Consider the following 19,419-nt stretch of genomic DNA (forward strand, 5'->3'; position numbering starts at 1 on the left):
TCCATAACTTGAGTTGATTTATTTTGGAAAACCTTGTTACATTGTTTAATGCATCCAGCGAGGCATCACAACAAAATTAGGCATAATAATGTGTTAATTCCACGACTGTATATATCGGTATCGGTTGATATCGGAATCGGTAATTAAGAGTTGGACAATATCGGAATATCGGATATCGGCAAAAAAGCCATTATCGGACATCTCTAATATTTACATCTAACCTACTTACAGTTGAACAGGATGAACTAAAAAAATAGAAACCTGCAAAAGAAGGGACTCATGAAAAATTTTAAAAATAGATTTTCAGTGCTAAAATGTATACATTCTAACTAAATTAATAATAAAGATGTTTCCTCAATAAGCTGTCAATAAAATAAAAGTACAAATGAAAATACAGCTTCGTCACTTTAGTCATCATTTTTGCCCTTAAGAAACTTTTCTATGACTTTAGCTCCAGACGTCTTCTGACTGTTTGATATTGGTGGAAAAGTGTATTATAATTGAGTGCCACTGTGGACCACAGCTGGGAAACAGATATTTTTTGATTGTTAAAAACTGTTTGAACATCTTTACACTAGAGATGGGAATTATGGCTCTTTGAAGAGAGTCGGATCTTGAGGAGCCGTTAAAAAAAAACGTTATGGTGGTTTTATGTTGTTGTTGTTTTTTTTAAAACTAAACAATCACTGCTAGTGTTTATAAGACAAGATGTGGAACAGAATATTTCAAATGTACACAATTATTACTTAATTGGTGTAAATTATTGTAAAATATTGGCTATCCTTTTATTTTTGTTTTTATTGTAAACATTTTTTAAGGTGGTGTCATATCCACATGCTTTTGGAATGTTCCCTCACCTAAAAATTTTTTTAGCACAAGAGCATTTTAGCAATACAGAAGAAATATACAAATAATAAGTACAAATATAATGTATTTATGTACATTAAAATGATATACATATATATTTAAAAAAAAAAGAGAATAAAAATGAAGACATAATAAAAATGTGAATACATATTGTCTCTGCCTGGTGTGTGTATGCTTAAACCTCTTTATGTATCAGAAAAATAACCAGAAAAAGGCTACAAATAAATTACAAGTAAAACTAATAAAAAAGTGACTCCAAATGCTGCTGTTTTCTTTGAGCCTGACTCATTTTCTAGTCAAGTTGCCAGTCGGGTGACGTTGTACATAGTGTAAAGTCGAGATGTGACGTTCGCAAATGAGCCGAGTCTTTTGAACGGCTCTTTTAAGTGAACGATGAGAACCTACTCACAGTTGCTTGTTTGAAAGCCGTTTCTAATGCGTTAGAAACGGCTTTCAAACAAGCAACTGTGAGTAGGTTCGCGTCGTTCACTTAAAAGAGCCGTTCAAAAGACTTGACTTGTTCGCGAACGTTACATCTTGACTTTACACCAGGGGTGCTCACACTTTTTCTGCAGGCGAGCTACTTTTCAATTGATCAAGTCGTGGGGATCTACCTCATTCATATATATAATTTATATTTACTTATTTATGAAACATATGTTTTTGTTAACAAGTTAAAGGTGTTTAATGATAATACAAGCATGTTTAACACATATAGTTAATATTGTTAATACATTAAAGGTGTTTAATGAAAATACAAGTATGTTTAATACATATAGTTAATATTGTTAACAAGTTAAAGGTGTTTAATGATAATACAAGCATGTTTAACACATATAGTTAATATTGTTAATACGTTAAAGGTGTTTAAAGATAACGCAAGCATGTTTAACACATATAATTAATATTGTTAACAAGTTAAAGGTGTTTAAAGATAATACAAGCATGTTTAACACATAGTTAATATTGTTAACAAATTAAAGGTGTTTAAAGATAATACAAGCATGTCTAACACATATAGTTAATATTGTTAACAAGTTAAAAGTGTTTAAAGATAATACAAGCATGTTTAACACATATAGTTAATATTGTTAACAAGTTAAAGGTGTTTAAAGATAATACAAGCATGTTTAACACATATAGATTCCTTTCTTTCATGAAGACAAGAATATAAGTTGGTGTATTACCTGATTCTGATGACTTGCATTGATTGGAATCAGACAGTGGTGATGATAATGTCCTCATTTTCGAATGGAGGAGAAAAAAAGTCCTCCTTTCAGTCCAATACCACATGAAAGTGGTTGCTTTTTGGCATCTTATTTATCCAGCTTCCGTACTCCTTTTTATACACTTTACAAGAAATACATTGTTGGCAAACTCCGTAGCTTGCTAGCTTGTGCACGCCAGCTTCCTGAGACTCTTATTTTGGTAGCGCAAGCAGGATGAAGCAGAGCTTTTATTGTGCAACTGTGCGGTCGGTCTTTGGAGTTTTTACGACAGGTACGGCGCCAGAGTCTGTTGAAATAAAGTGTTTCTCGCCTTCCAGTCGGTAATTTTAATGAGCTGGCAGCAGCCAGCGTCATCTCAGAAGACCCTCGGGTGCCGTGAATGTCAATCAAGTGACGAAAGTGACGTCATAGTGAAGATTTATGATCGCTCATTTTTAGGACTATTTTTTTAATGCCTGGCTGGTGATCGACTGACACACCCTCCGAGATCGACCCGTAGCTCGCGATCGACGTAATGAGCACCCCTGCTTTACACCATACTTGCCAACCCTCCCGGATTTTCCGGGAGACTCCCGAAATTCAGCTCCTCTCCCGAAAACCTCCCGGGACAAATTTCCTCCCGAAAATCTCCTGAAATTCAGACGGAGCTGGAGGCCACGCCCCCTACAGCTCCATGTGGACCTGAGTGACGTGTTGACAGCCTGTTCTTGGTTTCTTATGTGTGTTTATTGTTAGGCAGTTTCATTAACGTCCTCCCAGCGCGGTAACAACACACAACAACAGCAGTCAAGTTTCCGTCTACCGTAAAGCAGTTGGTCTGCCGTAAACAGCAATGTTGTGACACTTTTAAATAGGACAATACTGCCATCTACTGTACATGCATATGTGACCCACCCATAATGTGTCACATTTTTGTGTTGATTTATTTATTTTATTTTGTGGTTTGAATTCGTTTTTGGAGCTGTCATTCCACATTTATCAGTATTCACATTGGTCAGTAGGGGGCAGTAGGGCGTTTCTTCCCAATTGAATGCTATCACCTGCAGACCGGAAGTGTCTTGTCATTCTGATGAGCGCGACCAGTCTGTGAACAATTGAAACGCTTTTTCCTCTTGTATAACAGGTTAGTTTAACTCACTGAATAATATCCATGTGATCTTTATAAGTTTAAGTACACATTCTGATGGTGGAGCCTAACTCTTAAGTGTTTGTGAGTTGTAGTTTGTATTTGTGAATGAATCCAGTGCACAGCTGCAGTAATCAATACAAAATGGCGACGAGAGTGCGCAATGTTTATATAGGAACTTCTGATCCTAATTCAGACTCCCAAATTAGAGCTCCCGTTTTCTTATTGATTTTATAATGTGTGTGTTCTGAAATAGTGACAGAGAATAGAACAAAGATGGACAATTCAACCCTTAACTCAACAATGAGTAGATGAGTGTTATGTGTGTGTATATGTGTAAATAAATGAACACTGAAATTCAAGTATTTCATTTATTTATATATATACACAGGTAAAAGCCAGTAAATTAGAATATTTTGAAAAACTTGATTTATTTCAGTAATTGCATTCAAAAGGTGTAACTAGTACATTATATTTATTCATTGCACACAGACTGATGCATTCAAATGTTTATTTCATTTAATTTTGATGATTTGAAGTGGCAACAAATGAAAATCCAAAATTCCGTGTGTCACAAAATTAGAATATTACTTAAGGCTAATACAAAAAAGGGATTTTTAGAAATGTTGGCCAACTGAAAAGTATGAAAATGAAAAATATGAGCATGTACAATACTCAATACTTGGTTGGAGCTCCTTTTGCCTCAATTACTGCGTTAATGCGGCGTGGCATGGAGTCGATGAGTTTCTGGCACTGCTCAGGTGTTATGAGAGCCCAGGTTGCTCTGATAGTGGCCTTCAACTCTTCTGCGTTTTTGGGTCTGGCATTCTGCATCTTCCTTTTCACAATACCCCACAGATTTTCTATGGGGCTAAGGTCAGGGGAGTTGGCGGGCCAATTTAGAACAGAAATACCATGGTCCGTAAACCAGGCACGGGTAGATTTTGCGCTGTGTGCAGGCGCCAAGTCCTGTTGGAACTTGAAATCTCCATCTCCATAGAGCAGGTCAGCAGCAGGAAGCATGAAGTGCTCTAAAACTTGCTGGTAGACGGCTGCGTTGACCCTGGATCTCAGGAAACAGAGTGGACCGACACCAGCAGATGACATGGCACCCCAAACCATCACCCAACCATGCAAATTTTGCATTTCCTTTGGAAATCGAGGTCCCAGAGTCTGGAGGAAGACAGGAGAGGCACAGGATCCACGTTGCCTGAAGTCTAGTGTAAAGTTTCCACCATCAGTGATGGTTTGGGGTGCCATGTCATCTGCTGGTGTCGGTCCACTCTGTTTCCTGAGATCCAGGGCTAACGCAGCCGTCTACCAGCAAGTTTTAGAGCACTTCATGCTTCCTGCTGCTGACCTGCTCTATGGAGATGGAGATTTCAAGTTCCAACAGGACTTGGCGCCTGCACACAGCGCAAAATCTACCCGTGCCTGGTTTACGGACCATGGTATTTCTGTTCTAAATTGGCCCGCCAACTCCCCTGACCTTAGCCCCATAGAAAATCTGTGGGGTATTGTGAAAAGGAAGATGCAGAATGCCAGACCCAAAAACGCAGAAGAGTTGAAGGCCACTATCAGAGCAACCTGGGCTCTCATAACACCTGAGCAGTGCCAGAAACTCATCGACTCCATGCCACGCCGCATTAACGCAGTAATTGAGGCAAAAGGAGCTCCAACCAAGTATTGAGTATTGTACATGCTCATATTTTTCATTTTCATACTTTTCAGTTGGCCAACATTTCTAAAAATCCTTTTTTTGTATTAGCCTTAAGTAATATTCTAATTTTGTGACACACGGAATTTTGGATTTTCATTTGTTGCCACTTCAAATCATCAAAATTAAATGAAATAAACATTTGAATGCATCAGTCTGTGTGCAATGAATAAATATAATGTACTAGTTACACCTTTTGAATGCAATTACTGAAATAAATCAAGTTTTTCAAAATATTCTAATTTACTGGCTTTTACCTGTATATATATATATATAATAATAAAAAATAATATATATATATATATAGATAGAATTCACTGAAAGTCAAGTATTTCTTATATATATATATATATCTTAACCACGCCCCACCCCGACCACGCCCCCGCCCCACCCCGACCACGCCCCCACCCCCCACCTCCCGAAATCGGAGGTCTCAAGGTTGGCAAGTATGCTTTACACATTCACTTCGATGAATGCGGCAGTCGCCCTCTGCTGGTCATTCCATCACGCTGCAGCTACATGTAAGAAGTCATGGAAGCAATCAGTTTGAATTATTTTGTCCACAAAGCACAGTCAAATGTGAAATTTTATACAATAATGTACAAAAATATTAAGGAATATGTATCACTTTATTTTTCACTTTTCTACGGAGAAATGTTGACTCAAATGTCCAATCTTGCAACGACTGTTTTAACTAAAGGGGGTTATTTTGAAGCGTATTAAACATGCAGGGTTACGGTAACGAAGCATGTTCGGGCAAAATAAAAGGCGTGATTACTCTGCGTTGATACGTGATTATTACCATATTTCTTTAAGATATACGCGTTAACGTTGACAGCCGGAGTTGTGTTTTTTTTTGTTTTTTTTTGCTGGCACGTACCTGTTTCTCCACCTTAACCACACGTCCCATCATGCTGAGCTCGTCCAGAGAGTCCAGCTCTGGCGGCGTTTTCTCGCCCTTTTCTGGCCGCACTTTCTTGTCGGGCTGAACGGCCCCTCGCCCGATGATCTGGTCCACTCTAGCACGGGACAGAGCACAATAATGTGCACGTGTAACGGAGGCACAACTCGGTAAGATACAGTGGTTTAGGGTTAGTTTTTGCATCATTCCTGTGAGAATTCTGTGTGACTGAAGCATTAAGGAGTGGGGGTTGGTTCAATTAGCCAAGGCTAGCTGCAGTGTGCTCAAACCACCAGCCGGTAGCATCTGTGAGCATATAATACCGCATCATCTCTTCCTCTATCGTACCTGTACCTTGTGTAAATAAAGACTGTCACCAGCGCTACAAGTAAAAAAATAATTTTAAAGTATAATTATTTCATAGTGTCTTCTGAGCAGTATGTACACAATTACAGCCTGAGGAAGTTCACATTGACGCTAATAATGTTAGCTTACGTTTTCGTTCTCATTACCGTTTAGACAGCAATAGCAATTTAAGTAAAAAACAATATTTGATGACTAATGTACCTTGATGCTAATATACCTTGGCTTTGCTATTGACATGCTACTAATTAGCATTGGCAAATTTACATGGCGATTTCAACACCTCTAAATGTGTTAATGAAAACTACAACTAAGATGCACTTTAAGATCAAACAGCTGGTGCGTTATAAGTACAACAGTTACAGTATTAACACTTTTTAGGGAGCAACAAAAGACTTCATAAAGCACAGACTGACTCGCCTCAGCAAAAACTGAACGGACTATCCAACACACTATAAGCTATACGGAAATGTCATTTGACATCTTGGACTTACAAGTGTAACTTTAAGTATGGCTCCACTTTTCCAAAAATGTGCTAGCTGGATGCTAACATACACTGGCTTTGCCATTGACATGCTACTAATTAGCATTAGCGACTTTACATGGCGATTTTAACACCTTTAAATGTGTTAATGACAACTACAACTAAGATGCACGTTACAATCAAACAGCTGGTGCGTCATAAGTACAACAGTTACAGCATTAACACTTTTTAGGGAGCAACCAAATACTTCATAAAGCACAGACTGACTAGACTCAGCAAAAACTAAACTGACTATCCAACACACTATAAACTATACAGAAATGTCATTAGACATCTTGGACTTACAATTGTAACTTTAAGTATGGCTCCACCTTTCCAAAAATGTGCTAGCTGGATGCTAACATACACTGGCTTTGCCATTGACATGCTACTAATTAGCATTAGCAATTTTACATGGCAATTTCAACACTACTAAATGTGTTAATGACAACTACAACTAAGATGCACGTAACGATCAAACAGCTGGTGCGTCATAAGTACAACAGTTACAGTATTAACACTTTTTAGGGAGCAACCAAATACTTCATAAAGCACAGGCTGACTAGACTCAGCAAAAACTAAACTGACTATCCAACACACTATAAACTATACAGAAATGTTATTAGACATCTTGGACTTACAATTGTAACTTTAAGTATGGCTCCACTTTTCCAAAAATGTGCTAGCTGGATGCTATCATACACTGGCTTTGCCATTGACATGCTACTAATTAGCATTAGCGATTTTACATGGCGATTGCAACACCTCTGAATGTGTTAATGGAAACTACAACTAAGATGCACGTTACGATCGAACAGCTGGTGCGTTATAAGTACAACAGTTACAGTGTTAACACTTTTTAGGGCGCAACAAAAAAACAAAAAACACCATAAACTGCCATCTAACGTCTTGGACTTGCAACTCTAATTGCAGCTTAACGTCATGCTAGCAAATGACAATATGATGATGATTAAACAAGATATTTCAAATGGAACCTGTTGCAATAAAAGATAAGATTTTAAAAACAATTAACATGCACAAAAGTACGGAAAGTTGATATCGATTTCCAGGTACTGAGAATTGGTAGTGTATCGGTTCAAATACAAATACTTAATATATTCGGTATTATTTGAATTCAACATAATTTATATGTGGGCAAATATTTGTATTTAAATGGTCTTTATATATGAATGTTATTGTTTGTTTTTGATTCAATAGAATGTTTTGTGCAGGACGCCTACCGCATCTGCAAGCTCTTGATGCGTCCCAGCATGTCCAGGTGTCCCGCCGAGTACTGCTCGATGACGTCCTTCACGTCGTAAGGGCGCAGCGTCTCCTTGAACTTCCTCTTGGCCACCAGAAACTTCAAAATCCTGCACGCGCACACAGAAAAAAAAAAAAAACAGGAAAAAAAAGAGCTGCACAGTAAAACAATGAGGGCGCTACGGAGGATGCATAACAAGATTAATTACAGCTGGGTGACCTTATCGCTTACAAACAGGAGCGTCAAAAGGAGCAGAGGCGGTCAAACCATGCGGACGCGCTGTGATGAGACATTTGGCTTATCGGGACTTGCTGTGTCAGCAAGTGGGGACATCCACAGATAGCAACACGCACACACACACACACACACACACACACACACACACACACACACACACACACACACACACACACACACACACACACACACACACACACACACACACACACACACACACACACACACACACAATAGAATCACTGAGCACGTCTCGTGCTCAATCAACACATGTTGATATGATATGTTGTGATATTTGTAGCTCCTGCAGCGCTGTCAATTTATTTTGCAATTCAGCAGAGCTTTATTTACGCTTTGCTTCGGTTTTACTTCGGCAGAGGTGACGGATGCCCCGCCTGCGCACCTGCACGCTGATACGAAAACCAACACGGGGCGGGGGGGAAAGCGGAGGCAGCGACTATGCTAAAAGAACACCGCGTCATCAGGGCACAGATGGAAAAGTACGCACAGTGGGCGTCAATGTCTTCTCTCACTAATTAGAGCAGTGGTATCCAAACTACGGCCCCGCATATTTCAGTTCAGTCACGAGTTTAATAAGGAATTTCAACTTCATTTTATATAAATACATGTCAGTAAAAGTGCTCCTAGTGGTCCACTATCTCGTGGACATTATGAGTAATTCATACTAGAGATGTCCAATAATGGCTTTTTTGCCGATATCCGATATTCCGATATTGTCCAACACTTAATTACCGATATCAACCGATGCCGATATATACAGTCGTGGAATTAACACATTATTATGCCTAATTTTGTTGTGATTCCCCGCTGGATGCATTAAACAATGTAACAAGGTTTTCCAAATTAAATCAACTCAAGTTATGGAAAAAAGTGCCAACATGGCACTGCCATATTTATTATTGAAGTCACAAAGTGCATTATTTTTTTTAACATGCCCCAAAACAGCAGCTTGGAATTTGGGACAAGCTCTCCCTGAGAGAGCATGAGGAGATTGAAGTGGGTGGGGTTGGGGGGGGGGGGGGGTGTATATTGGAGTGTCCCGGAAGAGTTAGTGCTGCAAGGGGTTCTGGGTATTTGTTCTGTTGTGTTATGGTGCGGATGTTCTCCCGAAATGTGTTTGTCATTCTTGTTTGGTGTGGGTTCGCAGTGTGGCGCATATTTGTAACAGTGTTAAAGTTGTTTATACGGCCACCCTCAGTGTGACCTGTATGGCTGTTGACCAAGTTTGCATTGCATTCACTTGTGTGAAAAGCCGTAGATATTATGTGATTGGGCCGGCATGCAAAGGCAGTGCCTTTAAGGCATGCCCCCAATATTGTTGTCTGGGTGGAAATCGGGAGATTTTTCGTGAAATTTGTGAGTCTCCCGGGAAAATCGTGAGGGTTGGCAAGTATGACTGGGAGACGCAACTGCTCTGTACTTCTCCCTACGTTCGTGTACCACTCCGTACAGTGGCGTTTTAAAAAGTCATAAATTTAACTTTTTGAAACCGATACCGATAATTTCCGATATTACATTTTAAAGCATTTATCGGCCGATAATATCGGCAGTCCGATATTATCGGACATCTCTAATTCATACTAATGCAGTTTGAAGTGTACACAACACAGCATTTGTAAACATGACCCGATTCAAGCGATCTTTCCCACTCACGGCGCAAATAAACAAACACAAACAGTCACACATAATACAACCTGCTCATTGAACTTTGTTGACACTATCACACATTTTTTTATGGCTGGCTGAAATATTGTGTAAATCCTTTTAGAACATGTTCTGGTCAAGTCCTCAATTGCGGAATGATTAGCAGGCGTAATATTACATTTGATTAATTCATAGGGAAGGTGTTAAAACATTGTCAGGCAGCAATATGAAGACCATTAGCTCGTACGACAAGTCATGTTTTTCAACCTTTTGTGAGCCACGGCACATTTTTTGCGTTGAAAAAATGCGGAGGCACACCAACAGCAGAAATCATTAAAAAACGAAACTCAGTTGACAGTAAAAAGTCGTTGTCGCAATTGTTGGATATGAATTCAAACCATAACCAAGCATGCATCACTATAGCTCTTGTCTCAAAGTAGGTGTACTGTCACCACCTGTCACATCACGCCCTGACTTTTTTGCTGTTTTCCTGTGTGTAGTGTTTTAGTTCTTGTCTTGCGCTCTTATTTTGGTGGCTTTTTCTCTTTTTTTGGTATTTTCCTCTAGCAGCTTCATGTCTTCCTTTGAGCGATATTTCCCGCATCTACTTAGTTTTAGCAATCAAGAATATTTCAGTTGTTTTTAATCCTTCTTTGTGGGGACATTGTTGATGGTCATGTCATGTTCGGATGTACTTTGTGGACTCCACAGTAAGTCTTTGCTGTCGTCCAGCATTCTGTTTTCGTTGACTTTGTAGCCAGTTCAGTTTTAGTTTCGTTCTGCATAGCCTTCCCTAAATTTCAATGCCTTTTCTTAGGGGCACTCACCTTTTGTTTATTTTTGGTTTAAGCATTAGACATCTTTTTACCTGCACGCTGCCTCCTGCTGTTTCCGACATCTACAAAGCAATTAGCTACTGGCTGCCACCTACTGATATGGAAGAGTATTACACGGTTACTCTGCCGATCTCTAGACAGAACTGACACTAAACAACAACACATCATTTGCAGACTATAATTACTGGTTTGCAAAAAATATTTTTTACCCAAATAGGTGAAATTAGATTATCTCCCACGGCACACCAGAATGTATCTCACGGCACACGAGTTGAAAAGTGGTTGAAAAACACTGATGTACGGAATATCAGAAGCATTTATTCAGGTAGAAAATATCACAGATTGCAGCTGGGATAGCCCCTCCCTGAACATTATCTGTCTAGGGAACATTATCTGTCTAGGGTAGTAATGTAGGTTAATGTAGGGTAATGATGAAAAATTATACCGACAGTATATGTGATTAATCGCAATTAAATATTTTACTCATTTGACAGCCCTGAGATAGATATATATATATATATATATATATATATATATATATATATATATATATATATATATATATATATATATATATATATATATATAATGTGTGTGTGTATATATATATATATATATATATATAAAATATATACACACATTATATATATATATATATATATATATATATATATATATATATATATATATATAATGTGTGTGTGTATATATATATATATATATATATATATATATATATATATATATATATATATATATACATACACATACATACATAAAATATACATACACACACACACTATATATATATATATATATATTATATATACATATATACACATGCAGCCAGCTTTCAGGCTTTTTAGCCCAGCTTTTTAGCCCAATGCGGCCCCCAAGGCAAAAAGTTTGGACACCCCCAAATTAGAGCAACAAAAAATACAAATAAAAACGGGAAACAAACATGCAAAAAGTGCAACCTCCCTGAGGACAGCCATGCGTCTCCTGAGGACGGAACTTTCTGCTGAGTCCGTGTGAGTACTGTGTATGTACGTTGTGCTGAATCAGTACAAATACAAAAAAAGAAGAACAACTTGAGGTGAAACATTGCCAGGAATACTTGCAAGTAGACAACAAACGATTTTCAGCCGAGCCTCCGATATTGGGCATTTTGACGCACATCGAGATCGGCTTCTTTTATCGGTTTTAGCTTCTTCTTTTTTTAACAACATAACTTTATACATGATATACATGTATGATAGCAGTATTTAGTGTATACAAAACAATTAGTGATAGTAATAACCACTGCTTGGAGCGAGGGCTCATTAAAGGAGAGCCAGTTTCATGTTCCGTGGTTCAAACAAATCACAATGTGACAGAGATGGCTTGGCGTTGCCTTCAGGGAGTGTAGGAAATAAATCAAATCAACGACACATTTTATGTGAGCTACACAGTTCATTTATTGTAAAAATAATATAGCAAACAGCTTTTTGCATGTTTATGTCGTTTTGTTTCATTGTGATTTGCCGACTGTTCTCTTTTCCATTTTATAGCTGTCTTTGAATGCACCACAGTTGGGTACGGGTAAAACCTGATGAGTCGAAAGGACTTAAACGATGACGTGGGACCTAACTGGAATTTAATGAGATAAAAAAAAAAGTACCCAATCACGGTTTCAAAAATTAAGTTATTTCGTATTCATTTGTCAATTCTGAAAAAAAAATACATTTTTTTTTTTATAAATTTCCCCTCGGGGATTAATAAAGTACTTCTGCTTCTGATTTTGTGTTCTCAATTTCACCATTGGTTTTACACACAATACAATAATCCAATAAAGAGCCACATTACATCTCCTGAAGGTCACGTGATAAGAGACATGCCCCCTCAGTTGATGACACGCCCATCCATCCATTTCCTACCGCTTCTCCCTTTCGGGGTCGCGGGGGGGTGCTGGAGCCTATTTTAGCTGCATTGGGGCGGAAGGCGGAGTACACCCTGGACAAGTCGCTACCTCATCGCAGGGCCAACACAGATAGACAGACAACATTCACACTCACATTCACACACTAGGGACCATTTAGTGTTGCCAATCAACCTATCCCCAGGTGCATGTTTTTGGAAGTGGGAGGAAGCCGGAGGGAACCCACGCAGTCACGGGGAGAACATGCAAACTCCACACAGAAAGATACCGAACCCGGGATTAAACTCAGGACCTTCGTATTGTGAGGCACATGCACTAACCCCTTGTTCACCGTGCAGGTTGATGACACGCCCTCCCCCTAAATTCAGGCCATAAGTCTGAACCGAAAACATTTGAGAAAGAAAGACCTGAACCCGAAAAAAACCCCTTTAATTGTAAACTGTCTCTAAACAGAAGCTGTAATACAAAATAAGTGAAAGAAAAGAATTACCAGAGTGAATCATATTTTTTTTCAAACTGAAAAAAGTGTGCACTTATTTTCAATACATTTATGTTCAATATCAAGACTAGATTTTTCAGTTACTAAGTTTTTCAAAACTTTCCCCCCAAATTTAGCTCCATGAAACGTCTTCCGGAAACGATGGATTTTGTACTGTTTTAATTAAAGTCATTAAACAAATACGAAGCAACAAAATACAAACTTTTTTCTCATGGAATTAATCGAGGATTTTCTGCAGCCCTGAATGGAAGCGTTGCCAATTGAACTTGGGACTTGTTTTTTTCCAAAGTCCCTTGCAAGTCTCGTTAGAGTTACAAGTTGCATTATTTTTGGCTTGTTTTTGAAGTGGTAGTTACTTATTTGGGCTTGCTTTTTTCGGTCTGTGTGTTTCTTTTCTTCACCTCTTTTATCTCGTTATCCTCCAAACACACTCATAGCGCAAGTACACTAAAGATAGATTTAACTAATTAATTAATTAAAAATCTATAACTATTTTTTTTAAATCATGGAAATACTCATTGGTGGGAATTATTCTTACATTGTTGTGACTCGCGTTTTATTGTCAACATTCCATAAGTTCATGCAATATTAGCATCACTGTTCAGAATTTTCTCTCCACTATATATATATATATATATATATATATATATATATATGGAGATGATGATTTCATTTTCCAGCATGATCTGGCACCTGCCCACAGTGCCAAAACCACCAGTAACTGGTGTACTGACCATGGCATTACTGTCCTCGATTGGCCTGCCAACTCCCCTGACCTGAACCCCATAGAGAATGTGTGGGGTATTGTGAAGAAGAAGCTGAAAGACACCAGACCCAATAATGCAAATGAGCTAAAAGCCGCTATTGAAGCATCCTGGGCATCCATAACACCTCAGCAATGCCACAGGCTGATTGCTCCATGCCACGCCGCATTGATGCAGTAATCCGTGCAAAAGGAGTACAGAGTGCATTAATTGACATTTTCAAATGTTTGATTTTGTTTTGCTGTTATAAATCTTTCTTTTTTACTTGGTCTGAGGAAATATTCTAATTTTTTGAGATAGGATTTTTGAGTTTTCTTAAGCTGTATGCCATAATCAGCAATATTAAAATAATAAAAGGCCTGCAATATTTCAGTTGATGTGTAATGAATCCAGAATGTATGACATTTTCATGTTTTTAGTTGCATTGCAGAAAATAAAAGGACTTAATCACAATATTCTAATTTTCTGAGACAGTCTTGTATATATACACACGCACATATATACATACATATACATATATACACATATATATATACATATACATATATACTATGTATAAACACATATATACTGTATATATACACATATATATATACACATATATATATATATATATACACACATACATACTGTACATATATATATATACACACATACATACATACATATACATACACATATATACATACATACATACATACACATATATACATACACAAATATACATACACACACACACACATACATATACATACACACACATATATACATACATACATACACATATATATACAAACATACATACACAAATATACATACACACACACACACACACACACACACACACACACACACACACACACACACACACACACACACACACACACACACACACACACACACACACACACACACACACACACACACACACACATATATATATACATACATATATATTCATATATGTCCACATATATACATACACACAGGTTTACATACATGCTTGGTCATTTTTCATGTTAACTGTGTTTATAATTTTACTGTTGCCTATGCATAGTGCAATTACACAGGTATATATATATATTTTTTTGGTTGCCTTTTGGTCTTGTTTTCATAACGCTGGTTGCAAGTTTCTCTCACAAGATCTGGCAAGACTAGTCAAAGATCCTCTATATCAATCAATCAATCAAAGTTTTTTTATATAGCCCTAAATCACGAGTGTCTCAAAGGGCTGCACAAGCCACAACGACATCCTCGGCTCAGATCCCACATCAGGGCAAGGAAAAACTCAACCCAATGGGATGACAATGAGAAACATTGGAGGGGATCGCAGATGTACTGACAAATCAAAGGATGTGGGGGCCATTTTGTAGTTTTCACCTTCAAAACCTGTACAATTACATAGATTTTTCTTTCAAAACTAGAAAATGCAATTTTGGTCGAAATTTTGTGTGTATGCTGAAGAGCCAAAGCCGAACTGAAATGCTAACAGTTAGCACACTGGTCAGATAGCGTCAAGTAACAAAACATTTGCAAGATGAGCAACAAAAGCTTGCGTGCTAACATGCTGACCGTTAGCATTAGTGAAATACTAAAATATGCATAGGACACTGAGGTGTTTATCTGCTAAATTAGCTAAAGAAGCTAGCATGCTCATGTTAGCATACTAAAATGCCAAATGTAACATCCGTACAGTACCAAAATATATCACTCTAAGGCAGGGGTGGGCAAACTTTATGGCTCAGGGGCCACATTGGCTTTTGAAATTTGACAAATGGGCCGGGGGAGCACATGATGCATTTTAAAGCATATCATATTCTGTTGGAACGAAGAGTAGTTTTCTCAAATATGAGCTACTTAAATCATAATACATCTACAAACCCTGTTTCCATATGAGTTGGGAAATTGTGTTAGATGTAAATATAAACGGAATACAATGATTTGCAAATACTTTTCAACCCATATTCAATTGAATGCACTACAAAGACAAGATATTTGATGTTCAAACTCATAAACTTTATTTTTTTTTGCAAATAATAATTAACTTAGAATTTGATGGCTGCAACACGTGCCAAAGTAGTTGGGAAAGGGCATGTTCACCACTGTGTTACATCACCTTTTCTTTTAACAACACTCAATAAATGATTGGGAACTGAGGAAACTAATTGTTGAAGCTTTGAAAGTGGAATTCTTTCCCATTCTTGTTTTATGTAGAGCTTCAGTCGTTCAACAGTCCGGGGTCTCCGCTGTCGTATTTTACGCTTCATAATGCGCCACACATTTTCGATGGGAGACAGGTCTGGACTGCAGGCGGGCCAGGAAAGTACCCGCACTCTTTTTTTTTACGAAGCCACGCTGTTGTAACACGTGCTCAATGTGGCTTGGCAATGTCTTGCTGAAATAAGCAGGGGCGTCCATGAAAAAGACGGCGCTTAGATGGCAGCATATGTTGTTCCAAAACCTGTATGTACCTTTCAGCATTAATAGTGCCTTCACAGATGTGTAAGTTACCCATGCCTTGGGCACTAATGCACCCCCATACCATCACAGATGCTGGCTTTTCAACTTTGCGTCGATAACAGTCTGGATGGTTCGCTTCCCCTTTGGTCCGGATGACACGATGTCGAATATTTCCAAAAACAATTTGAAATGTGGACTCGTCAGACCACAGAACACTTTTCCACTTTGCATGAGTCCATCTTAGATGATCTCGGGCCCAGAGAAGCCGACGGCGTTTCTGGATGTTGTTGATAAATGGCTTTCGCTTTGCATAGTAGAGCTTTAACTTGCACTTACAGATGTAGCGACCAACTGTATTTAGTGACAGTGGTTTTCTGAAGTGTTCCTGAGCCCATGTGGTGATATCCTTTAGAGATTGATGTCGGTTTTTCATACAGTGCCGTCTGAGGGATCGAAAGTCACGGTCATTCAATGTTGGTTTCCGGCCATGCCGGTTACGTGGAGCGATTTCTCCAGATTCTCTGAACCTTTTGATGATATTATGGACCGTAGATGTTGAAATCCCTAAATTTCTTGCAATTGCACTTTGAGAAACGTTGTTCTTAAACTGTTTGACTATTTGCTCACGCAGTTGTGGACAAAGGGGTGTACCTCGCCCCATCCTTTCTTGTGAAAGACTGAGCATTTTTTAGGAAGCTGTTTTTATACCCAACCATGGCACCCACCTGTTCCCAATTAGCCTGCACACTTGTGGGATGTTCCAAATAAGTGTTTGATGAGCATTCCTCAACTTTATCAGTATTTATTGCCACCTTTCACAACTTCTTTGTCACGTGTTTCTGGCATGAAATTCTAAAGTTAATGATTATTTGAAAAAAAAAATGTTTATCAGTTTGAACATCAAATATGTTGTCTTTGTAGCATATTCAACTGAATATGGGTTGAAAATGATTTGCAAATCATTGTATTCCGTTTATATTTACATCTAACACAATTTCCCAACTCATATGGAAACGGGGTTTGTATTTTCAACAATTTATCAGAACATCAAATAAACATACAAATAGTATTAAAGGGTTAACACTTACATTCCATTTTCGTGGGAGCATTGTTGTTGATCACCCTTTTTTGCCAGTGCGTCAAATCATCACTTTTCATCACTCAAATTGCTCAATTCTGTTTTAATATTTGGGGGGCCGGATTAAAGGGACCAACGGGCCGGATGTGGCCCGCAAGCCATAGTTTGCCCAACCCTGCTCTAAGGTGTGTACCTGAAAAATGTGTTTAAAATGCTAGCATGCTAAAATTAGCATGCATCAAGTACCGTATTTTCCGCACTATAAAGGCGCACCTAAAAACCTCCAATTTTCTCAAAAGCTGACAGTGCGCCTTATAATCCGGTGCACCTTATATATGGACCAATATTGAGCCGCAACAGGTCTCACAACTACAGGATGCATAACGTAACCCCAGCCTCTACTGTAGCTGTCAGGTTTGTCACTGACAGTTTAGTTATGTTTTGAGTTTTTCCTCTGTTTGTCTTTATTTCCTGTCGGCGCTCTTATTTTGGTTATTTCCTACTTGTCTCCCTGAGTGCTGTGTCCCCTCAGCTGTGGCTGATTGGCACCTGGCCACACCTGGTGTCAATCAGCCAGCTGCTATTTAAACCTGCCTTCTCCTCCAGTCAGTGCTGGATTATTGTCATTCCTACTTGTCGATGCCAGTGTAGCTGTAAGCGGTAGCGGTAAGCTATTTATTGTAGATGTTTGTAGCTTGCTGTCTTTTTGTTCCTCGTCTTCCAGTTCCTGTTTTCCTGGCATCCTGTTTCCTGTTCCTAGTTTGTGTTTTTTCCTTTATTTTATGAACATTAAATCATGTTTTCCCGCACAATGCCTTCCACCTTCTCTGCATCTTGGGGTTCGTCACCTACAAACTCTGACAGTAGCGTCTATTCTATGCGCCTTATAATGCGGTGCGCCTTATATATGAACATAGTTTTAAAATAGGCCATTCATTGAAGGTGCGCTTTATAATCCGGTGCGCCTTATAGTGCGGAAAATACGGTAACAAAATATGACTGGAGATGTATACCAAGAAAATGAGTTCAAAAAAAGTTAGCATACTAACATTAGCATGCTAACAGGCATCATTCGTCAAGTAATAAACTATTTGACGCTGGTGTATACCTGCAAAATTAGTTAAGAAAACCCTTGCATGGTAATATTTGTACCGTATTTTTCGGAGTACAAGTCGCACTGGAGTATAAGTCGCACATGCCGAAAATGCATAATAAAGAAGGAAAAAAACATATATAAGTCCAGTGTTTCCCATAGGACAGGCATCTATTTGTGGTGGTGTGGTCGGGGGGTGGCGGCGGCAGCGGCGATGACCAAGAAGAACGCGGAGTTGGAATATAATTACAACATTTTATGTACATATTTATATACAGATTTGAACAATTAGTGATTCACTGAAATATATTTATTAATTGTGGTTCTTACAAAAAATATATCTTATAAAATATAAAAGCTAAAATGTCTCTTAAAGCTCTGCCCCTTTAATTAGTGAATACTAAATAATTTAACTTTAGCCTACTACTACAACCATATTATTTACCAGCAACATGAAGTGAAACAGAGGCAGAGGTGTCCTGCCACAGTCAGTCAACCTCCTCCTCCTCCTGCTGCTGCTGAACAGGTCGCACCTGTGGTCCGGACTGTAGGTCTACCTCCTCTCCAAGTCGAGCCCTTTTCGGCCGTTGAAAATATTTTTCTATACTCATCTGTGTGAAGGAGTGAACATCCAACATTAGAATTTATTACTAACGAGCAGAACCGCTCTATGTACAGTGCCGTCTAACCTTAAGCGGCAGCAGCTCAACACATGCAGGGTTCAACGTTAAGGTTTTTTTCTACTTGCCCGACTTCTCAAATCTACTTGCCCCAATATTTTTACTTGTCCTGCCTAGGTTTTTTTCTGGCTGTGTAGTGCTCATGGCTTATATCTTACTAAAATTCTTCCCGTTGACTATTTACAACACTACACAGTAT

General features: G+C 38.5%; 1 protein-coding gene across 4 annotated transcripts in view; it reads right to left on the reverse strand.

The window, feature by feature from the left end:
- The window catches only part of LOC133577594 (potassium voltage-gated channel subfamily KQT member 4), a 143,986-nt gene that overhangs the window by 1,683 nt on the left and 122,884 nt on the right, over positions 1 to 19,419 (reverse strand). For all 4 annotated transcript variants that reach the window (XM_061931589.1, XM_061931587.1, XM_061931590.1 and 1 more), the window contains 2 exons: positions 7,968 to 8,099; positions 5,820 to 5,958 (listed from right to left, as the gene is read on the reverse strand). In XM_061931589.1, the coding sequence (XP_061787573.1) occupies positions 5,820 to 5,958; positions 7,968 to 8,099 (271 nt within the window). The remainder of the gene's footprint in view (positions 1 to 5,819; positions 5,959 to 7,967; positions 8,100 to 19,419) is intronic.

The sequence above is a fragment of the Nerophis lumbriciformis genome, linkage group LG37 (assembly GCF_033978685.3).
Source record: "Nerophis lumbriciformis linkage group LG37, RoL_Nlum_v2.1, whole genome shotgun sequence".
Classification (NCBI taxonomy): Eukaryota; Metazoa; Chordata; class Actinopteri; order Syngnathiformes; family Syngnathidae; genus Nerophis; species Nerophis lumbriciformis.